The sequence below is a fragment of the Crocodylus porosus genome, unplaced genomic scaffold, assembly GCF_001723895.1.
Source record: "Crocodylus porosus isolate Cpor-Errol unplaced genomic scaffold, CroPor_comp1, whole genome shotgun sequence".
Lineage (NCBI taxonomy): Eukaryota > Metazoa > Chordata > Crocodylia > Crocodylidae > Crocodylus > Crocodylus porosus.
This window is the reverse complement of record NW_017728921.1, coordinates 2981650-3005635: the sequence shown is the minus strand read 5'-3', so window position 1 is coordinate 3005635 and position 23986 is coordinate 2981650. Positions and strand designations below refer to the sequence as shown.

At 47.2% G+C, this 23986-nt stretch overlaps 2 protein-coding genes across 4 annotated transcripts in view; one reads left to right on the top strand and one right to left on the bottom strand.

Annotated features, from left to right (window-relative positions):
- The first annotated feature begins 6 nt into the window (after positions 1 to 6).
- PPTC7 (PTC7 protein phosphatase homolog) lies at positions 7 to 23204 on the top strand. The gene is made up of 6 exons (XM_019538767.1): positions 7 to 227; positions 14524 to 14703; positions 17704 to 17902; positions 20423 to 20546; positions 22136 to 22265; positions 22559 to 23204. The coding sequence occupies exons 1-6, from the start codon at positions 26 to 28 to the stop codon at positions 22615 to 22617; spliced, it is 894 nt and encodes a 297-aa protein (XP_019394312.1). The 5' UTR covers positions 7 to 25; the 3' UTR covers positions 22618 to 23204.
- The window catches only part of RAD9B (RAD9 checkpoint clamp component B), a 24079-nt gene continuing 17560 nt past the window's right edge, over positions 17468 to 23986 (bottom strand). Inside the window, exons 11-12 of one of the 3 annotated variants that reach the window (XM_019538764.1) lie at positions 23738 to 23895; positions 17468 to 17607 (exon numbers count right to left, since the gene is read on the bottom strand). In XM_019538764.1, the coding sequence (XP_019394309.1) occupies positions 23776 to 23895 (120 nt within the window). In that variant the 3' untranslated portion in view covers positions 17468 to 17607; positions 23738 to 23775. Of the gene's footprint in view, positions 17608 to 22710; positions 23896 to 23986 lie in introns of those variants that run through there. The other 2 variants (XM_019538762.1, XM_019538761.1) reach the window with 2 other exon arrangements.

The window sequence follows — 23986 nt, the reverse complement described above, 5'->3', positions numbered from 1 at the left end:
CAGGGGCTGCGGGGCGCCGCGCGCCATGTTCTCGGTGCTGTCGTACGGGCGGCTGGTGGCGCGGGCCGTGCTGGGCGGCCTGTCGCAGACCGACTCGCGCGACTACAGCCTGGTGACGGCCAGCTGCGGCTTCGGCAAGGACTTCCGCAAGGGCATCCTCAAGAAGGGCGTGTGCTACGGCGACGACGCCTGCTTCGTGGCCCGGCACCGCTGCGCCGACGTGCTGGGTGAGTGCGCGGCCCCTCAAGGTCGCGGGCCCGACCCGCGTCGCCGTTGTGAGGGACGGGGGGGGAATTCATCCTAATGCCCAGCCTCGGCTTCCCTGGTTGCAGCCCGAGCCCATTGCTCCTGTACGCTGAACTCCATCCTCTTTGCAGCCCCCCTGCGGGGAGGTGAGGGCTGCTGTTCAGGCCCCCGGCTCTTCTCTTCTGCGGGCTCAATCAGCCCATTTCCCTCAGCCTCTCCTCACCACTGCTGCCCCCCCAGTACCATTTTCGTTGCCCTCCATTGGATTCTCCCCAGTGTGTCCACATCCTTTCGGCAGTGGGGGGGCACAGCTGGACTCCAGATGTGGCCTTCCCAGTGCTGGAAGGAGGGGGAGAATTGCTGCCCTCAGTTTGCCGGCAGCTCGTACCAGTGCTGTTCACCTTCTTGGCTCCTGCCCAGCGTCCTGCCCCCGCCACCCCCCGGTCCTGTTCTGCAGAGTTACTGCCCGTGGCATCGCTCCCCTCCACGTCGCAGGACTTGTCTGTGAACCTCGGGAGATTTCTTTTTGGCCCAGTCCTCCCATTCCTGTCGAGGTCACTGCGAATCCTAGCCCTGTTCTCCTGCGTATCTACTGCTCCCCCCACATCCCGCCTTCGGCGTGCGCGGGTGGCCGGCGTTCAGTCACTCTCGCACAATCGCCTCCTGCATCGCACGCTCTGTGGTTGCACCGCCACAATTAATCGTGGCCAAAAGTGAGCGCTCGAACATGCGTGACACCTCGATCGCTGGGGGCTAGCCAGCTCCTGCTGGAACAGGTCTGGGGCCCAAAGCCTGCCAGCTCCGTGGTCGAAGGGGCTTGTCCCCTGGCTGTTCCTTCGTGCAAACACCCGAAGGAAACGCCACAGAGTTTTTATTTGTGTTTATTTTGACATTTGCCGCAGCCGCGGGATGGTGTTACAGGAACTCATGCCTTTGTGCTGTTACTCTGGCTTGTGCCATCTCCATCATGGGGTGGCTTGACTGCTGAAATAGCCCAGGTCATATTAAACGATTAAGTGCAGCTTGGTGCTAGGAAACAGTGTTGCTGGTTACTTTGAAGGGAGCAGCAGGGTGAAGTCGTGCGCTCTCAAGGAGGTGTGGAAACTCGATCTGGGCAGTCCGTACTCTGCATCTTTTCCACTGGGTCTATTCTTGAGTCATTCTTTTTTCCATTAAAAGGAGTTGCTGGACTGCTGCACATTGACATGTGACCCGTGCTGGCTGCTTTTCAAGTTCAGGACTAGACCTGCACTGATAGTCTCTGATCATCCAGTGTTCATTCTTTGGAGAAATGAAGGACCAGGAGACTTTCTCCCCCCACCCCTCCCTCGAGAGTTGAACTTTGCATGTTAGGGGAAAGCAAAGTTAGGATGAGAGTGGATCTATAACCATCTGCTGGCACTTCATTTCTTGTAGCCATATTTGGTAACTGTATTAAATGTGGACTCGCTCTTCCAGGTCCATCATGTAACTGCTGAGTCCAGTGGGAAGACTGTACTAAATTTTTGCACCAGTTTTGCATCAATTTTCACAGCAACTGGAGGATCAGCACAATTCTAACTTGGCTGTGGAAGCAAGGAGAGAGGAAGTTTTGTTTTTTTTTTTTATTCAGACCAAGATGTCCTAACTAGGAAAGTGGAAACTGAAACTTGCTGGTAAACGAATGGCTTTCAGTATCAAGCCATTTTAGTTGTTAGCTGTTTGCTTTTCTGACATTCATGTGTAGCAGTCATTTTGAAATTGCCTTATGCTCTGCAGTTCAGAGAATTTGGGATGAATCTCCTTTTTTTCTCTCAATCCACACTGCTTAAACCAATGGATACAAATTTAGTCTGCTCCCCTCCCCCCCTTTTTTTAGTTACAGTAATTGTCCCTCTTTGGTCACCTCTCCTTTCCAGTCCTGGTGTTAAACTTCCTTGCTGTTCAGATGTCACCTCATCTACAGATTTCTTCCCTCCTCCACCTTTCTCTTTCAGCATAAAGCTCTTCACTTCTGTTTTCAGTGCCCTTCATGACTTCGTATTCGACTGCTCACTTGCTCCATGTGCTTCTCTCTACCCTCACTCAAGTTTCTTCTCTTGACCTCCCACCTCTTGCTGCCTAGGCACCTTCCCATACCTTAATTCTCCTCTTTAAACACTGCATCTCTGCACCCTCTTGCTTCTGAACGACTCCTTTGCATATGGTCCCTTGCTTTCCGGCCTCTTTGGTATAGGGACCTCATTTGTTTCTTGAGGCGCCTTATGCACTTGCGTAACATTGTCTTCTACAGCAATGCTAAGAGTGTTCTCAGTACAGGATACATTCAAATACCTCACTTTTGTTTAGGCTTGATTTGTTCTATTAGTCACTCCATGACCCATGTTTGCCAAATACTTTGTTTAAAATTACTCTGTGCCAAACTTCTCCAGATTGAGTTTATGAAAAGTGAGCCTGTGTGGGCTGGATGTGGATATGGGTGTGGTGCAGCAGCACGAGGCACTCCCCGTTAATGGAAAAGTTGTGCTGGTGCTTGGGTTTTAGTCTCTTTAGTTGGACAGAAGTTCACCAGTGCCAGAGAGACTGCATGTTTATGGAGCAGAGCCGTTGGGATCCCAAGCCGCTAGTCATCGTGCTTTGTTTTTGTGCACTCTGCAGTCCAAAGCTTGAAACCCTCACCAGATCCCCACTACTGTGTCTCATTCTTTCCTAGTGAGATTTCCAACATACTGCTGAAAATCCAGTTCCTTCCCACCTCCCAGCAATGGGTAGAGGGGAGCAGGTGCTTACCAGTGGGCTAGCCTCTTGCTGGAGGATTGATCTTTCATTTCAGTTTCTGGCAAAAAATCCCTGTTGGGTTAGATATTCAATCCTGCCACCTAACTGCTGGAAGGGAGAAGAACCTCTCCACCCCAGGTCCTTGGAGACTTCTCTGGGGAAAAGGAGGCGGTTTGTTACTCAGTGATTTCTGGTGTTTGAGGCCTTCATGATTAGGATCAAAGCTTGCGTGTCGCTGCTCTCAAAAGCTCTTGTGTAATCTCTCCCGGGTTCCCAAGGGCTGTCGAACAGCTGGGACTGGCATTTGTAATGTCTTTCTGGGCCTTCAGACCCCTCTGCATCGTCTAATATTTGGAGGACTGTGTAGAAGCTGCCTTAATAAAGTTGCTTATATGTTGGAATAATGCTCTTCCCCCCCACCCCTGTGGCCAAATGCTAAAAAACCCCTGGTGTGTATTCTGCTGCAGATTAGCATCTAGCTGCGTAAAATCAGCCACTTAAAAGTTTGAACCCAAATCTTTGAGCACCAACATTTTCTGTTGTTAGAATTACAGAGTAAAAATTTAACCAAGTACCAAAATGGCAGAGTTTCTTGATAGGACAGCACATGTTTGTTTGTTTTTATTTTGCTCCCTTTTGTTTGCCAGTACTTACTGGAATTGCTGGTTATTGGACTCAGAAGTGCTCTGCCCCAGGCGAGGGGCACTGTATAATGGATAAAAACCTACATTTGCATAAATGAGAGCCTAAATTCTTCATCAGTTGATAGTGATATGCATTTTAGTGGCTAGCAACTGTTTCCTCAGTTGACATGGGTGAGTGGATTTACTCCTTTTTTGCCTCTCTGGTGTATTCCAAGTTGCAGGTTGAATTAACAGCATGAGTCCTATTTAGCACTGCAGTCAAACTTTTTTCAAATCCAGGGTTGAGGTTTGTTTTATAGACCTTGTGGTGCAGTTTTTTTAATGATGCTTTCCCCCAGTCTTGGGACCTGTCTTTTTGTTCCTTGGCTCTTTTTCTTTTTTTAGGTGCCATCCATCCTTGCCAGTTTTCCTGGGGTCTGCTGTCCCTGTTGTGACCCATCATTAAAACACAGTAGCAGTTATTCTGCATCCCGTGACACCAGTGCTTTCTAAGATGTGAATGGGACTTTATTTAGAAAGTGACCTTGGCAAGAGCCTTTACGGCAGTCTTTCCCCCTTCCTATTTGGCTATCTAGTACCCACGGTAGGCATGGTTTGGGGAGGAAAAAGCTGATGCCCCAAGGAGTGCAGGCTAGCGTCTCACTGAGTAGGAAAAGGACTTGAGTGGGGAAATGCAAATGGCTAAGGATAGACAATCTGAAAAGATGGCTCCAGGAAGTGTTAGTGTCAGAGTAACTAAATATCTGAAGGACATAGAAAGCAAGTGTTTATTTGATGTCATGTCTACTAATGATTGCAGGCAGAGCTGGACAGGTTAGAAAAGTGGGCAGTACATAATAGGATGCAGTACAACAAGGACAAGTGCAGAGTGTTGAGGTGTAAAAATATCTAGCACATCGACTGGCTGGGAAGTGACCCTCTCAGCAGCGCAGAAGAGGAAAGGGATCTCGGAGTCAGAGTGGACTCCAAGATGAACACGAGTCGTCAGTGTGACGAAATCATCAGCAAAGCTTACTGCACTTTATCATGTACCAGCAGATGCATGATGAATAGATCCAAGGAGGTGACGTTTCCCCTCTATGCGGCATTGGTCAGACTGCAGTTGGAGTACTGCGTCTATTTTGGGCGCCGTACTTCAAGAAGGATGTTGATAGACTCGAGAGGAGGCCACTCATATAGTCAGGGTCTTACAGGACAAGCCCTACAAGGAGAGACGGAAGGACCTGGATCTCATCAGCCTCCACAACAGAAGGCCATGGGGGGATCTTGTGGCTGCCTCCGGATTCATTAGGGGGACACAGCAAGGGATCGGAGATGCTCTCTTCACCAGAGTGCCTCTTGGGGTAACAAGGAACAGTGGTCACAGATTGACAGCAGATTTAAGCTAGATATCAGGCAAAACTTCTTCATGGTGAGGGTGGCCAAAATTTGGAATGGGCTTCCAAGGGAAGGCTCTCCCCTACCTTGGGGGTCATTAAGAGAAGGCTGGATAGGCATCTGGCTGGGGGCATCTGACCCCAGTGCTCTTTTCTGCCCAGGCAGGGGGTCAGACTCGCATCAGTGAATCTATGAATGAGATCATAGATTCACCATTTATAGATGAAGCAGCCTAGTTCAGTAGACTGTCTTGCCCTAGGGAACAAAAGGTCAACACTAGGGAGACTTGATATAATCTAGAGAGGTTAGTCATTGGATTAACAAAAATGTTGCTGGTCCCAGAACATGAGGAGTCTGACTTCTAACCATGAAGAATGAGCTAAGGATACAATTTGTGGAAGTGTTAGAGGGACACTCGGGAGATCATCTAGCCCAGGGGTTTCCAACCCCCAGGCTGCAGCCTGGTGCTGGGCCATGAAGGGTTGGCTGCCAGTCCGCAGGAGGGCAGGAAGTGACCAAGGGTTGGCTGCCGGACTGGAAGTGACCATGGGCCAGCAAACCATGGACTGGAAGTGACCAGCATACTGCGGATCGGCAGCCAACCCCTTTTTGTACTGAGTATAAACGAGGGTTGCCTGCCTGCCCGTAGTATGCCAGTCACTACTGGTCCATGGTCAGCTCTGGTCTGCAGTTTGCTGGTCCTCGGCATAAAACGGTTGGGACCCCCTGATCTAGCACAACACCCTGCTACAGGCGGGACTGTCCTTGACTAAACCATCCCAGTCAAGTGTTTGTCTAAGGATGGAGATCCCACAGTGTCTCTAGGCAGCCTGTTCCAATCCTTAACCACCCTCAACAGAAAGCTCATCCTTAAACTCCGACCTACGTTTCCCTTGCTGCAATTCAGGACTGGACTCATCTAATTTGTTCACATCTTTCTTGAAGCGTCTTGGAGCCCAACAAAAGTAACATCCCTTTCTTTGTGCAAGTGTTGCTCCTATTAAATGCACTTTACATTTAGTCGAGTACTGTAATTTGTAAGGAAACCACATGTTATTGACAGGGCTGTTGGGGGAATATGGATGCTGTTAAAAAAAGACGTTCTCAGTGGTGGCTAATGCAAATGTCGATAGAATGGCTCTGTCAGAGCATTTAAGCTCAGCATTTGAAAAAAAGGATGGCTCTTAGCTGCAGATAGCCTCTAACCTGACCACTCTTTCTGACTGTGGTTCCTGTAATGGTGCTAAGCATTTATTGTGGCTTACGTTTGCAGCCAGACCTCTGTAACTGTACCCGCTGTTCACATCTCTTGCTGGCAGTAGGTGTAACCTGAGTTGCATAACTGAAGCTGTCCTGAGGGAAGGCCCTCCCCTGTGAGAGAGCTGTAGAAGGAAATAAGTCCAACTGAATGCAAGCCAAGTACCATAGTGGAAGCACCAATCAGTCTCTGTGCTGGGTGAAGCATTGCAATAATCTGTTCCTTTTGTTGGTTTAGTATCCAGGTGCAGCTTGGCACTCTGAGTGCTGGCTGAGTTAGACCTATTCTGTGTCACGGATCCCTTCCAGGGAACAAATACCAACAGCAGCCTGCACTTCAGTAGCATGGGAGTTTTCAGTCTTGCTTAATACCTGTGGTGGTAGCCATACCGGGAAACTTGCAAAATGCCTCGAGCATAACAAGAATTCAGCACGTTCCTGTTATGTTCAAATCTATACCAAGTTTCATCATTTTGAGGAAAACATTCGTGAGGTTCCCACTCTGTCTTTTTGCACCGGCCAAGGAAGAAGAATACAGGCCAATAATAGAAATGGCCAAAATAAACACTGGACGCTTTCAGGGAAGTCCCATCTCTGCACGAATGTGATTGCTTAGAGCCTCCCTGTTCTCTTCCCATCTGTGTTGCTTTCCTCTTTCTTCTTTTAATACCACTTGTTGCACTTAAGCCCTCACTTCTTTCCCTAGCCTCTTTTTCCTTCTTTTGGTGTATATACCCGAAGTGGGAAAAAGATGAAACGAGCCTTAAGCTGGTTGAGTTCCATAAGCCAGTGCTTATTGGTTGATAAAATGTGTAATGTAAATTGACCTGTCTATTAACCATTCATATTGAAAATAATTGAAAGATTTGGGTCCCTGAGAAGTTACAACCTGTGAGTTGTGACCTGACCTTATGAGATGCTTTGTGTATAGTTATTTCTTTATAAATGTCAAGGTCTGGTTGATCAGAAAACTGCATCTTGATCCTACTGTGCTCTTATTAAGTCAGAGTTCAGCTGCCGACTTGGAGAATTGGATCTGGCCTTGAATGGAGGACTTCGGCTAACTGGAATACAAGTTTACCTCTGCTTCCTGTCACCCGTTTTAAAAAGTACCTATGCAGCGTCACTGTAGGTGATGCATTTCAGGTGCAGTTTCTTTTGCTCTTGAAGTTTTAGTGTAACGCTGCTTTTGTGCCAAACATAAAACCATTCCATAAATGCGTCACTTAATTCTCTGGCACCAGTGACTCATGGTTAATTCAGTATCGGACTTAGAAGTTCAATATTTCATGAGCTGAAGGCTTCATTATGTTCCCCTGCTATGTGCAGATACGGTTTGCAGGTACCTCTGCCACGTGTCTTTGTGCATCTGCTTTTTGTGCCCTGGTAAGCACTTTCATGGTGAGCATCTTCTAAAGGTTTCCAGCTCAGGGCAGTGCTTCTGCACTCAATCTGCTGACATGGGAATTGGTAGGTAAGCTGTGGCTGGCTGGCAGACTGCTACTCATAAAAGTTACTGATTTGAAGCAGGGCAGATGAAAGGTTAGCATCAGTTTAAGAAGCCCATAACTTTACCGCATGTCTGAGCTAGAATGGAACAGATGGATCGGGCTTGAAAGCATGTACAGGGGAGAGCTGCACTCGGCTAACCCAAATGTTGCTGGTTTTGTGAGTTGGTTCTCCCGCCCCTCCAGTTACCTGAAGTGCAGGCTGCCGGGAGTACTTAACTTGAGTAGCATTGAGTATCGCTGCATCTTATCTTGGTTGGCTTGGATACTGCTACATCCGTCAGGCTGGATTTTCCTCTGAGGCTCTGGATTTTACTGATTGTCCCTGGCATTGAGACAGATTGGAAGGAACCGGTCTCTCTAACCGACTGACGCATGCAGAGAGCATGTAACCTGGCAGTAGCTCTGGGGAGTACTCATGGATCTCTCAACACAAGGGAGAATAGCAGAACAGTAACTTGCAGTTCCTTGTGCCGAAGGAGAGGCTGTAGTACAAGGGACCTGGCCTTTGAAACACCAAGCGCTCTCAAAACATTTTCTCATTTAAAAAATATGCACATTTTCTTTTAAATCTTTTTGGCTGTTTTATTTGCCGATACCCCCCCTTGCCATGAGCGTCTCTGGATCTTGGTTATGGCAGCTCAGATGTAACCCCTTGGGTGCCCTTGGGTATAAAGCATCCAAGGAAGTGCACAAAATCACAGCCTCTTGTTCTCCTTGTCACTGAGGGTAGGACGGTTTTGCTCCATCTTCCTGTGGCAGCCTTTCAGATATTTGAACGCTGCCGTCACACCCACTAGTCAAAGGCTGTACATAACTGCACTTGAGCCATATCTTATACTTTTAATCTCAAGCAGCTAGTATTTTATACCATAGGTATTCAAGGTCAGAAAGGGGGGGACTGAAAGAAAATCCTGAATGTTATTGTGAAATGTGGTGGAACTAATAAGTGAGCTGAAATTTGACCAGCTTTATTTAACAGTCCAACCTCTGGTTGTCTTGAATTGTTGTGTGTTCTGTGTCCTGGGTGAAAGCGAGATAAACAAGAAGAGTAAAAATCGATACAGCCGCATGCCCTTGTTCTTCAGCAGGGACTTTGCTAGTAGCAGGAGGTTTCTAAATTTGAGAAGAGATTGGGAGACGTGGTGTTACAGGGGAAATGCTATGAAGTCATTCTTATATTTAATAGTTCTTTACATACCGGTTACACATACGTCATTTCTTAGAGACCATGGTTGTTCACACCACAGAAATCACTGTGTTTGGTCCGTCTGGCTAAATGTCTTGGAAGAGGACAAGGACTGGTGCATATGGAGAATGAATTGTCCTTGCTTTCTGCTACCAGTCCCTTTTTAAGCCACAGCTGGGGCATAGTGGTAAGCCAGTTTGGGAAGTTTGTGCTATTCCTGTCACTTCTGTGCACAGCGTGTTCATGCCTGAGGCTCCTGTCCACTACTAAAATCATTGCACGCCGAGATTGAAGGTAGAATAAGCTACACGCTAAGTGGTGTTCTGAAAGCAGCTCGCGCTTGGTCTGGATTTTCAGTTGGCTGCCGTCAGCTTGAAGGGGCCTGGTCCCTAGGAGGTTGAGGTTCTGCTTATTTTGGAGTGTTATATAGGTGCCATCGTTTACTGCTGGACATGGGTGAGACACATTCCTCCACCAGCATCTCTTGCTGACCTTTAAAGCGGGGGCTCCCTCATCATGAGCCTGGTGCAGAAATAATTATAAACCTGACTGAATGAAAAGCTGGTGGGTGCCTGTGTTGGAAGTTGAGGGAATGTGCTGTCAGGCAGGAGGTGGTGGGGAAGGGAGGGGAGAGAGCAGAACTGGTGGTTTTGTGGCTCAAGATGAAGTATGCGGTCATAGGCCAAGATTCAAGCTCCAGGCTTGGAGCGGGTTACAAACTGAGAAATCAGCTGGCTCTTCTGCTGCTAATAGCACAGTAGGTTTGCACTAGCTCTTAAATCATCTTTGACTTGTGGCCCTCCTTGGGTAATCGCTAGCCTAGTCCGTCTTTGCTGGTTTTAGTATGTATAGCGTGGCAATCTTGAGTCTTGCGTTAGCTTCGTGGGCTGGTGTGTAAATCCACATGGTCTGACTGGGTAGGGAGAAGAACAAACGCACCTGAAACCACTTCTGTGTCATGTTTCTTGTAACAGCTTGTTGCACAAAACCCGTTTGAAGCCTGATGTGGTAAACAGCTCTCTTTAGTAGCTTCATGCTGTTTGGTCGGTGAAGAGTGTTAGGCAGATGGCAGTATATTGAAACGTGCCTGTTGTACCAGCCTTTGGTTGTACGGTAGCTGTGTTCAGATCGACAGCAAGACATGACTTGCATGCATCTTCAGCTTCGAAATAACTGTCTGCAATTATCTCCTGGGTGTGACTGAAATAATTTGTTGTGAACCACTTTTTTTTTTTTTTTTTTAAAGAAAAGTTACACTTACGAGTACACCGCTGTGATGTGAAGAGCAGAATGCATGCTGCTTTCCTGGCAGTACAGTAATATAACACTACAGTTTTATTGGAGATGAAGTGACCCTCTGTAGCATCTCGACCACTTCAGATTCCAGAACAGAAGGGAAATGAGACATAGCGACCTTAATGCAGAAATATTAGGGCTCTCATTCTAGACCTATTGCTTGTAAAGCATAACCATGTACAGTATCTTATGAAGGAACTCGATAATGCCCTTTATTCATTTAAAAGGAAACGAGTCCTGGGCGACAGCGATCATCACCTGCTGGGATTCACCATCCAGCGCGAGGTGGCGAAGGCCGGCAGCAAGGCAGCCGCCCTAGATTTCAGGAGGGCGACTTCAATGAGCTAAGGAGAATAGTCAGGGGAGCCGGGTGTCCAGGAAGAGTAGTTGCTCCTTAAGAAGACGATCCTCCAAGCCCAAACGGAAGTAATCCCAACACGGATCAAAGGGGGCAGGAGGGCACAAAAGCCCCCATGGCTCACCAAAAGCATCTGGGAATGTCTCCTAGCTAAAAGGGAGGCGCACACCCGATGGCAGGGAGGGGCCATCCCCAGGGAGGACTACACTGCGGTTGCTCGGGGCTGCAAGGGGGGGGGGGTGTCAGGGAGGCCAAGGCGGAGATGGGACTGGGATGAGTGACTCGGATCAAGGACAACAAGAAGTCCTTTTTTAAATACACAGGGGCCAAAAAGAAGGTACGGGGTAACGTGTGGCCCCTGCAAGACATGCTAGGAAATTTGGTCGTCGCACCAGACGACAAAGCTAACATATTTAACGATTTCTTTGCCTCCGTTTTCCTGAGCAGGAACCAGATCAGCCCCCCCACCGGGTCCCCCTCAGGCCCCCGGGGAGGCGCACCCAGGCCCAGGGTCAGGGAGGATCTAGTCGGGAACCGTCTGGAGGGACGGGATGTATTCAAATCAGCTGGTTCGGACAGTCTCCACCCCTGAGTGCTGAGGTCGTTGCGGGACCCCTGGCACGGCTGTACGAGCACTCGTGGTACTCTGGTGTGGGGCCAGAGGACTGGAAGAGGCCAGTGTGGTTCCCATCTTCAAAAAAGGGACGAAGGAGGACCTGGGGAACTATAGGCCAGTCAGTCTTACCTCGATCCTGGGCAAGCTTTTTGAGAGAATTATCCTAGCGCATGTCCGCGAGGGGCTGGGGGGATTATGCTCAGGGGCAGCCAACACGGGATCATTAGCAGCAGGTCCTGTCAGACCAACCTGGTGGTCTCCTACAACCAGGTCACCAAATCCTTAGATGCAGGGGGAGCAGTGGACATCATCTTCCTGCACTTCGGGAGGCCTTCAACACTGTCTCTCACCCCGTTCTCATTGAGAAACTGGGGGACTGAGGTGTTGACACCCGCACAGTCAGACATGTCGCCAACTGGCTGGAGGGCCGCACCCAGAGAGCGGTGGTGGACAGCTCGTTTTCAACCTGGAGGGACGTGGGCAGTGGGGTGCCCCAGGGCTCGGTCCTCGGGCCCACACTGTTCAACATCTTCATCAGCGACTTGGACGAGGGGGTGAAGAGCACCCTGTTCAAATTTGCTGACGACACTAAGATGTGGGGGGACGTGGGCACACTAGAGGGGAGGAATAGGCTGCAACTGGACCTGGACAGGTTACAGGCGTGGACGGATGAGAACAGGATGGGATTCAGCACCGACAAGTGCAAGGTGCTGAACCTGGGGAGGAACAACCGGCACCATACCTACAGGCTGGGGAGCTCCCTTCTCGTCAGGGCAGAGGCAGAAAAGGATCTTGGAGTCACCATTGATGCCAAGATGAACATGGGCTGACAGTGTGGGGACGCGGTCAGGAAGGCCAACCGCACCTTGTCGTGCATCCATCCTCAGATGCATCTCAAGCAGGTCCAAGGAGGTGACCCTCCCCCTCTGTGCGGCACTGGTCAGGCCGCAGCTGGAGGACTGCGTCCAGTTCTGGGCGCCGCACTGCAGGAGGGATGTGGGCAGCATGGAGAGGGTCCAGAGGAGGCCACTCGCATGGTCGGGGGCAGCAGGGCAGGCCCTACGAGGAGAGGCGACAGGACCTGAACCTGTTCAGCCTCCACAAGAGAAGGCTGAGGGGGATCTAATGGCCTGTTACAAACTAGTCAGGGGGGATCAGCAGGCATTGGGGGAGTCCCTGTTCCCCCGAGCACCGCCAGGAGTGACCAGGAATAACGGCCAGAAGCTGGCAGAGGGGAGATTCAGACTAGACATCAGGAGGCGACTTCACGGTCAGGGCGGCTAGGGTCTGGGACCAGCTTCCAAGAGAAGTGGTGCTGGCTCCTACCCTGGGGGTGTTTAAGAGGAGGCTGGACGAACACCTCGCTGGGGCTGTTTGACCCCCGTGCTCTTCCCTGCCATGGCAGGGGGTCGGACTAGATGATCTGCTCGGGTCCCTTCCGACCCGACCAACTATGAAACTGAGTCCTTATGGTTGATTTGGCTGGTGGCCAAAACCAAAGAGTAAATTTAGTAAGAGTCTGTGGAGAGGGCTCATTTGTTCTTGAAACTAGAAAAGCGTCGTCTTGGAATTCCCGGGCTCCTTTTGGACAAACTCCGCTCCCAAATCCTTTTTTGAGAGAGAGGTTGTTCTTGGCTGTGCCCATACACAAGAAGAGGAGGTCTTGCCCTTTGCACATTGTACTGCTTAGAAAACACGGACAAAGCAGGTGTCGGAAAGGTTGTGCACTATTTTTGGGAGAAATCTGATTAATGTGGATAGGCTGTGCAGAATCTAGCTCTAACCTGCTGTCAGATTACAGAGTTCATGGCAAGGTCGACTCTAAATCGTCCATCTCCATTTCAGACAGCATCCCATGTGATGGGCCTTTGGAGGTGATGCATATTGTATTTTACTGATAAATTAACGTTTGCTCTTGGCCAGAGGTTAGTTCTGTTCTGCTTCGTAAGAAATCATTCTCGTTCAAGCCTGCTGTGATCTGTGGAAGTGACTCGCTGTGCTGTATCGTGAATAATTGACTTGAACTTCATTTTGTCGTAGAATCCCACGCTTCAGATCATGACTCCCTTAAGTTGACAGTCAGAGTTTTTTAATTGGTTGAGGACCTATGGGCTCACTTCTCAATACATTTTTTTGTAGTAAATTAAAGTTACCCAGTAATAACTTCTTAGACTGTATTTTAATGTGACTGTGTTGGCACTAGGGAGAGACTGAAAGAAGTCGACAAATGTCTCAGCCAGCTGAGCAATGTGCTGGGCCCAGGTTGGGGACTTCACCTAGCCTCCAGCTAATATCTCTGCATCCAGATCCTTCCTCTCCCTACACTTCTTTCTTCTCCTGTGAGGAGGGAAACGGGCCCTTTCTTTTTCCACGCTGCTGCCATCCTAGGGGATGGATCCTGGGAATCTGCCCCATGTGCTCTCACTCTATGTAGCTCTTGCCCTTCCCTCTGCTGCTGTGTAGAGCTCTCCGAGTTTCCCAGAGTGCAGCCTGCCAGATCCCACTCTCGTATGGACAGCCACCGAGACCCTGCTCAGTTTTCACTCTTGCTTGGCTGAAGCCAGAAGCGATGATATGTCTGCAGGTAAGAAGCACAGTATTGCTGTGGCTCTCGCCCTACCTGGTTAGAGGTTTCTCAAATCTTTTTCCTCAAATGGAAGTTTGACTTCTGCAGAACTTGCTCCTCACTGGGACGTTCCCCCCGGTACAAGTGACTAAGGAGATCCTCCTGGGGGTGCTGAACAGGGAGGGGGAATCATTTTCACCACTTGTTCTGGTAATGTTTAAAATGTTTTACACTGTCCCCCCCACACACACCTCCTCTCTGTCCAATGGGCTAATGAAAGTTTTGATCTAATTTGAATTGCTAGGAAGGTAGGTGACTCTCTAGGATCTCTTAAAATGAAGTCACTTTCTTCAGAATATCATTTTAAGCAGAAGTTCTAGCTTTAGACTTTTTTTACCATATTTACTAACCATTACGTGCACCTGAGGCCTAACATCAGAATCTCTCTGAAGCACTGCTTTTCAGAGCATCTTTTTCCCCCCGAAAACCAAATATAACTTTTTTCCCACTGTTTGTGACATGAGAACAGATGGCAAATATAAAATAACCACTTTGAAGACTGGCTTAGTACAGAACTATGGGTAACAGCCTGCAGTGGTCTAGCTACTGGACCTCATGTAAGTGTGTGAGAAGTGAGTGTTTAATACTACCTCGTTAAGCTGCATGAGTGGTAACATTGCTTTCTTTTTCCCTCTCTTCTTTTTTCAAGGGGTAGCAGATGGCGTAGGAGGCTGGAGAGACTACGGGGTCGACCCTTCTCAGTTCTCAGGGACTCTAATGCGAACGTGTGAGCGCTTAGTAAAAGAAGGACGGTTCGTACCAAGCAATCCCGTTGGGATTCTTACCACCAGTTACTGTGAGCTACTGCAGAACAAAGTCCCTCTGCTTGGTAAGAGCAACAAAGACCCCACACGTTGATTCCATGGTGTAAAATGTGCTGGCCAGGCTTACAGATTCGAGGCGGTTTGAGCAGTCACTTAGTGGTGCAGTGCACATCCTCAGCCAGTTATCTGTCCTGAATTTCAAGGGAACTCTGACACTCTCTTGGAGCACTGATGCTCCATATATGAGGGTACTGGAATGTAACTCTGCTCCAAGGAGCACTTCAGAGATTTTCATTAAAGAATAAACTTGCTGAGAATGTCTTCCACACTTGCAGAAGGGCTGCAAAATAAGCTCTCCCGGCAGTCCACTCCTGCTTGTGTTTGTTTAACACCAGCTCCTCAACTTGTGATTTAGGCTTGGTTCCAGCCCGGGCTTTTCTGATAAGTAACAAGATAGCTGGCTGTGTCTCTTTGAGCTGGTCCTGCTAACTCCTACTTCAGTGGTGCCCAACCTTTTGGTCCAGCTGGCTGCGTAAGTGCTAGGGGATGGGTCCACAGGCCACATCTGGTTTGCAGGCCCCATCTGGCCTGTGCAGGACCGAATCCCTGGTCCAGCGTGCCGTATCACAGCTGTGGCCCTAGCCCGGATTGGGCCAGTCCCCTGGTTCTAGCCCTGCACGTGCTAGATTGGGCCCTGTGTGCAGGGTCATGTCTTCTGGCCTACAGGGCTAGGGAATGTGTTGGTGGGGGAGTGGCAGCAGCATTGACTGCAGCTGCCCCTTCCACCCCCAAATATCTGGACCTGTGGGGAGCCCCTGGACTGCATCACAGCTCAGCAGGGGCTGGGGGTTGAGCACCCGTGCACTCATTGAATGGTTTGCATGGTGCCATCAGTTGTCTTCTGTTGTTGCTGATTTATGGGGGTAGGAGTAAAGATTTGAAGGAAAGCTAAAGAAATGTGCTACAACCACGAGCTTGCTGGATGTTGTGCACAGTCGGCCTTCAGATCTGTTTATGCATTTCCCTTGGAAGCCTGTGAAAGTCATGTGGACAGAAAGGCCGTATTTGGCCCTGCTCAGGTAACCTTGAAAGCTGAATACCGTTCTAAAGGCTGTCTAACCTTTCACACACTAAGAGTCTGATGCACATGCTTCTTACCTGACCTTAAACTTCTTTCCCCAGAGAGCATTATGTAAACTATGTCTAACCAGTTTGCTGAGCCAGGGACCAAATGTTTGCTTTTTATTACGTGCCTAAAAAATGGGTGCAAGCCTCAAGCAGCCTGCTGGTTCGTCTTTTAGCCTATGTCTGTTCAGTGACTGCTTTATTTCAGGGGGTTGGAGTGTCTAATTATAGTCCTTCTATTTTGTGCAAAGCAGTCAAAGTGATTAAGTGACCGACAAGGTGGACCACTCGTGACAAGCTCTCGCAGCCCTTCCCTGGAAGGAGACAGCCTGGCCTGACCTTTCCAAGTCTCAAGAGCAGTATATGCAGAGTCACGGGATCTGCATTCCTTGCATGGATTTCTGGTTACAGTACACGTTAATGCTGCTAGACTCTGAACCAAGTGAGGCTGGGAGCCCCACAAAAAGGAAAGCATTGCTAATCAGTTGCAACACAGCCCTGTGCAGGAGAGGCGATGGCCCAGAGCTAGCTGTGCTCTGCGCTAAAGGCTCTGAGCTCAGTTGATTTGTAAGCCCCTGATCCATCAAACGGGCCGCTCTGCTTGGAGGCGTTTCTTAGTTAATGGAAAGCTCAGGGTCTTTTTTTAACCCATCTTGTTAGAAATGACTCTTTGTGGAGCTGAGGATGTTGGAACCAGCTGCATTTCTGTGTCTCGGAAAGGTTTGAATGTGTTAACTTCTGGGATGTTCACTCCAAATGAAAAGGGATTCTGTTCTCAACCGTGCCCAATGCACTAGATTATGGATCAGACTTCTTTGGGCACAGCAATTGCTGTGCCACGTCACCATCAGTGGGCAATCCCAGATGTTACAGGGGAATGAATTCAAATTCCATAATGCCCCCACCATGAATGGAAGGTTTCGGGGCAGTATGAATTGATGTGGGTGTTTCCATTCTACCCTATGCCCTTACTCTCTCTTAATCCATCTAGCACAGTATTTGCAGAGAAGTTTTATCTTGTGAAGTAACTTGAGCAATTATTGAGAGTTCTAGGACACTACCCATCTCTCAGGGTCTTAATGAAGGTGGTTGTGAAAATAGGAGTCGACAGTTTCTATTGAAATAAAATGAGGCTAAAAACTTGGTACAGGTGTCTCACTGACTTTTCCAGCGCTGGGATCTTGATCGGCATGTTATGAATGAAGTGTCCAAGCAGTTAATGATGTGTCAGGTTACATATGGTTGCACCTGCCTGCTGGCACTTAAATACTGGAGCTAACTTCTTAACTGAGCTTTAAAGCAGCGCACTTATTTCTGAATGAATTGCATGAAGAGACCATGCATTTCTTTGAAAGCAGCCCTCTGAGCCGGTTTTACAAAGACACGGTCTAAAAGAAAAAGCATTGCTCTGATGCACACAATGTAAAAACACCTAGTGACATCTCTCAGTTGTCCATTTGCTGGGCACGGATTATTTAGGACTGGTGAAGGGAAGTGTTTGGACAGCACCTAGCATGGTCTCGGTGCTGTCAGGATACTGTTACGGTCACAGTAATCATGACTTCATTATTCTGTGCCTTCTGTAAAGTAGGTCACCTTCAGAGATTGTGCACATCTACCCACACTAGAATATTTTAGAATGGGAAACTGCACTAAGTGTTTGTCAGCATGCTGTAATCAAAGCAAGATAAGCAAATTAATTGGCAGCTGTGTCATGCAATGCTTGTAAAACTCACCACTGCTTTTTTCCTCCTCATAATATATATTCACTTTGTTTCTCCCCAACAAATATTTACATGTGCCTGGATTTGTCAGCAGTGATGTTCAGTATTTGAACAGCTGGCCTATGAATGAAATAATGAGCAACAGTTGGCTCCTGTGACATAAATGCTGCTACAGCTTAGTCCATCTCCCGTTGATCCTTTTAACTTTCCTTCTAGGAAGCAGTACGGCTTGCATAGTGGTTCTGGACAGAACAAGTCATCGTTTACATACAGCAAATTTGGGAGATTCTGGATTTCTGGTAGTGAGAGGAGGAGAAGTGGTCCATCGGTCCGATGAACAACAGCATTACTTCAACACTCCGTTCCAGCTGTCGATAGCGCCGCCGGAAGCAGAGGGAGTTGTACTAAGTGATAGGTGAGATGGGGATTGATGCAGTGTACAGCCAGCACATGAGAGGTTCTGGGACCTTCAGTGAAGGTGCTCTGTATGCTGGAATCTACTACTGGGTGTACTTATTTAAAAAAAAAAATAGAAGGGGAGGAGGGTTTACTTGTACTCAGGTCAGCAGTTATTTCTTAGACAAGTCAACAACCTGGTAAGAGTCCAAGCTAGCTGAAGTGTTTATGAGCTCAGGAGCATGGTCACTTCCCCTAGACTTAAGTGCATAAAGCACGCGAGTCATTTTGATCCTCAGAGGGACTAGGATATTATGAAACTGTCCTGACAAAACCAGAAATGTCCACTGGTGTAGTAGAACGTACAGCATAAATGTCATGTCCAGGTCCTTTGCATGTTGTGCCAAGACGATACAAACCTTAAGGTTGTATTAATCACAGAGATGAATTCATTGCATTTGCAGGTTTGAGCTATTGCTGTTTGTTTGCAGTAACTGCAGGAGCCTTAAATACAAATTACTATGAGTGAGTCAGTATTAGAGGCTTTTTGTTCCTTACTGTGAAACAAATAAGAGTTTTTGGTAGCCCACCTAGGATCAGGGAGGATGTGTCACAAAGCCTAACTTCAGTGCAAGAAAAGTTCCTACTGACTGTAGCAAAGTATAGAAACCATTTGAACTTCCTTATATGTGGCTGCAGCACACGTAGTGAGAGTTGAATAAGGATGGACTGGGCTAGCACTGGGCACTAGCAGGCAGTATTGACCTGATGGAGGACACTTTCAATAGTTCCACTTAGCGTCAGCCATGCATTCTGGTTTCGGGTGCACCCACCTTTTCGGAGTCCCTGCTCCTCTAGAGACCAGCAAGGAACAGGCCAGCTTGCATAGCTTGGCACTGAGGTCATGAAGCCTGAGAGGAGAGCAGGGCAGCGTGTGACTGCAGCTTGCGTTGTAGTACGGCGAAGTGTCCAACAGCACGCTGCGTTCCATCAGAATGAGCAGAACTCCATCTGGCAGAACACCGAGCTTGTGTTAGAAAGACACTGTGTCCACAAAACTTGCCAGGCCAAAGGTGAACTTGGGTAGTGCCCCCGCTGAGCTGTCTGCGTTTCAGTGCTGGCCCAGCCCTTCAGCCACTTCTCAAACAAAATCAGAATTGCAGAACGCACCTTCTTGTCTTATGTCACTTTGCTTGTCTCTCTTTTTTTCTTTTAATGAGTTTCCTCTACTGTATTAAATTAAGTTCATAATCTTCTTTAAGAATGCACTTGAATTATTTAATTTTTTTAATTAATTTTTTGATCCGGACCTTAAAAATCTCCTAAAGAGCGGTTGTAGTTGTGTACCCTGTACAGGCAATGGAGAATGAATGTTAAGCTCTTAGTCAGAGGTTTTAGACTTTGTAGTTTCCAATGCCAAAATAATTCCTTTGAGGATGCTGGGTGGAAATAGTTCCAACTAGATTGCTGTTACCGTGATGAAGGTAACAAAGCCACACAGGAAGACCAAAGGCCTCAAGGGTAGGAAGTGCATAGCCATGAGGATCCTAAAAGGAGAGCACTTCAGAAATTGACTCTGGTCTGATTATAAATCATTCCAGTGGTTCTGGCTTCCTTGAGTAAGACCTAGGTATCTTTTGTAAAGAATAAAAATAGCACAAGGGCAGTTATCAGAAAAGCATCCTTTGGAAGCTAAGGAAGCAAAGAATGAGTCATTGTGGATTAAGGAAAATGTGGAGGATGCATCGGCCCTTGAAACACCCACGTTTCCATTCTGAATCATGGGTATAGCATGCATCATAGTGGCTTGCACTCATCTCAACTTTAAGTGGTATTTACATTCAGTTTTAATGGCCTTTCTGTTTTTCCTTTTAATGGTTGGACAAGTCCATATAAAACTGGTATCGGGATAGGGCAGTGATGTCAAACACTGGGTTGAAATGCTGATCATCTTAGAACTGCAAGTTCAAATCCAAGTGGGGTAAAATCAGCCCCTCATCCAGTGTGGGGAGCCAACTCCTTTTTGCCATTGAAAGCCAAGCTGCTCCTCATTAAAGGCCTCATTCTGTTTAAGAGTTGGGGTTTGCCATGGTGACCAAAGTGTGTGCTGCTTCCTTCCTGTACAGTGTATTGTATAGCTGCGGGTGCATCATTCACGATAAAAGGTGCTTCAGTATCTAGGCATCACTCTTCTCATCCCAGTTAGGAATTTTCACCTCCCTCTTCTCAAGCCCTTTGACATGTTTAAATTGGGTGAGAAGGAAACCCTGAACTACCATTGGACTTGATGGTTACCTGGTGAAGTGGATAAGACGGAATTGTCCTGATCTGGGCAGTTTTGATGCACCTCCCCAGATGTTTGTGATCCTGATTGTGTCTTCTGTCACACTGGCTCTCTTGATAAGCTGCACCAATGCATAACACGTGTTATAAGAGCAGTGAATTGCAGAAGCCGTTGATGCTGTTGTTTGACAGGACTTTGTACCTTTTAGTGTGACGTGAATTCCTTTCCTTTAACATGATATCATCATCTTCACAGCCCAGATGCTGCTGACAGTACTTCTTTTGATGTTCAGCTCGGAGACATTATTCTGACAGCAACAGATGGACTTTTTGACAACATGCCTGACTACATGATTCTTCAGGAACTAAAAAAGCTGAAGGTAACTGCCATGAAGTGCCTGCACTGAATGCAGGTTCTTATTCAGCCATATGATGAATAGCTGTTACTTCCCGTTAATCATTTCAAGAGCTGTTTTCCGCTTAGATAACAAATGAGATCTTGCCCTTTCCCCACTGAACAGGGAGTATTAAACAACTTTGAGTGGGAGAGTTGTTAGGAAGTCCACTGCAGAATCCAAAAGGACACAGGAACTAGGCACCTGGAGGAAGGTATTTCGACACGGACAGCTTGCACGTTAACTTCTCGGTGGCCTTCATATTGATCCTTCTCTCAGCAAAATGACTGCCGGGGTTTGCTGGAAACACTACAAGTGGCCTTGTAGACAGTGATTTAGAGGCATGCTCTGAGTAGACTGAATGTGAGCTTGGAGTCCTGCTCTTGTGGGTCATAGGGGTGATTCTTGTATTACTGTTCCAATAGAAATCTTTCATTTTCCCCCAAATAGCACTGAGATCTGAATGTGGAAAGCCTCCATTTCAGTCTCACCTATGGCTTGAGCAGGAAGGTCTTGTTTGATATGTCGACAAAGTTGAAAACCCAGTGTTAGCTGGTTGGGATCTGCCCTGCCCCTGTTACTGTTCTCTTACCCCATGTTTGCCCTAGAGAATGGAGGTGTGGTTGTAGCACATGCCACTAGCTAGCTGGCAGGAGTAGCCATACGGAGAAGGCCCAGCAATGCATGTTTTAGCACCTCTGAGTACTGAACAAGATGCTTATGTGGGAGGGGAGGGAGAAGCTGTGGGGTGGTGAAGGGAAGGCTGTTGGCTTTGTGGGGTTTTTTTGTTTTTGTTTTTTGAGACTTGTAAATAATTTCAGATGAGCAGCAGGGCAGAGTGGGGACAGGAAAACTTTATTGTTGCAGTGGAAGCTGTAACTGCTGGGTATGCAGACTTGTAGCCCATACATAGACATAAAGATTTCAGTTTGATTTGATACTTTCCCATTTCAGTGTAGGCCACAGACACCATTCAGCAAAATGAATATTGTAATTATGCGAGACTAAAGAGTTGTCAGGCATTTTTGTGTTATGGGAAGATAATCTTCCTTTTGTTCAACACTTAGTACTCAAACTAGCTTTGTTTCCCTTGTTTGCTCAGTCATTGCTCTCCTCCTTTTGCCTTAGCACTCCTGCTGTAGTGAATGCAGTTCCTTTGGGCTCGTCTTGGCTTTGCAAGTCCTTTGGAAAGAGCAGGTTCCTGTCTGTCAGGCTGGGTGAAGGGAGGGTGCGATTTGGGTAGTCAAAACAAGTAAAGGGAAAGCTGAGTTTCTCAGCTTAGATAATTTCCAATATTAAAAACAGACCAGGTCCCATCTTCTAAGCAGTGAAATGATACATTTCCTTCCCACAATCGGTGGTCTCATGAAAACTATGCAGATAATCACAGCCACAGAGGTTGGATTCATCCTGAAAAGCAAACGCTCACAAACTGGACGTTTGGGAGAAGGCAGGTTCCTTTTGGATTAGGAAATGCTCCCTGTGCCCATCATGCTCTCTTCCAAAGTAGCTGCTTAGGTGAATGAACCGCACTCATTTCTGTAAGAATAACTGGCTGGGTTTCATCAATCTAGAACTCGAATTATGAAAGCATACAACAGACTGCGAGAAGTATTGCTGAGCAAGCTCACGAACTGGCGTATGACCCTACCTACATGTCACCCTTTGCACAGTTTGCCTGTGACAATGGCTTGAACGTGAGAGGTGAGTGTGTCCCCCCCAGCTATGGAATCGCTTCATAAATCTTGTGCTGTCGCAAGTTCCATCCCTCTCTCTCCCCCTGCCCCCAAATAATTGGTGGTCCCCACAATGCTTTTAGGAGGTGAGTGTTCCTTTTGAAAGGGAAGTGAAGGAGGCCAAGGCTTTTGGGTATACGCATGTTTAAAACAGTTACTGACTTTTTTTTTAAAGGGTATTAAAACAAAGCATTTAGGACACTGTTTATAATTTTTAGGTAGCTTCTTGATTAGTTGAAAAATTAATTTTTTGCATTACAGGGGGAAAACCAGATGACATCACCGTCCTTCTTTCTATAGTAGCTGAATATACAGACTGAATTGTTTAAGATGTCAACTTCTGATACCGTCTTTCTCCCAGAGTTCCTGGCTTCACACGTACTGTTTCCTGCTGGCAGGATTGCTTTCTTACGTTGCAGCTGATCTCAATGGCCAATTGTCAAGCCTGTTGCCTGTCTTACAATGCAGTGTTGAGATCCTTTTAAGAACCACTACTGTAGTACACTGATCCGTCTGCCAGCAAGAAATGAAGAAAAATGCAAGGCTTGAAGCATGCCTTTTGAAACCTAGTAGTTGTTTTCAAGGTGGGGGAAACCAGACCCACGTGGTTACTGCTTTTTAAATTGTGACTAGTTTCAAATGATGAACATCAGTTGCTCAAAGTTCAAAATTAGGTATAATTGATTAAAAGTTCCACAAGAGGATGTGTATTGCTCTATCCGCTAGAAACATCCATTATTCATCCAAGGATATGTTAAAAAGCATACGTTCCTAAACCTAGTCTCGTTACAGTGATAGCTGAGGATTTGTGTTTCAAAAACATTGTTTTCAGGAGGAGAACTGCTGTAAAAGTCTTGGTTTTGGCATACATCGTGTCAGCTTGGAGCCTTTTCTATTGCAGAATTTCAAAAAAAAAACAAGATTAGTTTAAGCTGTACGGATGCATAAGTGTGTTGTGATTTCAGATGCTTAACTGTGATCTTATCAGTGGAAGCTTTGCAGATCATTTGTCCATAACAAGGCCTAGGCTCTCTGGATGTTTTGGGCGTGGTAACTTTTTTTTAAATCAGAAAGTTGTAGCTTGAACTTGCGAAAGCTGCCAGCGCTCAGAGTTGAGGTTTAACACAGATTCTTACCCTGTCTCTGAGCAGCATGCGAGAACATGCCATAGCTGCTGCCATCCCTAGGAAAGACGGGTGGCGCTAAGAGCAGGTAGTCCTCAACTTTGAACTTCCTTACTTTTTGTTTGAGAACTCACTACTGCCTAGCCGTCCTTTGTGTTAGTATGGCCATTCTTGCTTTATGTAGACTAGAACATGCTTTACCAAATTAAGTCGATCCTTGTTCTGACTCTCAAAAGTGCACCTCTTAGCTTATGCTGTGGCAGAGGCAGTAAGGACACAAATGGAAAATAGTTAATGAGTAACAAGCAAAACTTACATTTCAGTAACTGATGCTGAGGGTTTTCTGAGTGATCCTTAATGATGTTTACAGTTATCTCCCAGCCACTTGCGATTATAACATTTCCTTATGAATAAGAGTAGCTCACAATTGTTTCCCCCAATTTGCTCCTCTTGAGGCTCATAAAAAGCTTGTAGCTGGTAAAGATATATATATTTTGGTCAGTTTTTCATTAACTTTTTTTTTTTTTTTGCTGGTAGAGAAGTATTTAGAAATAAATTAAAGCCA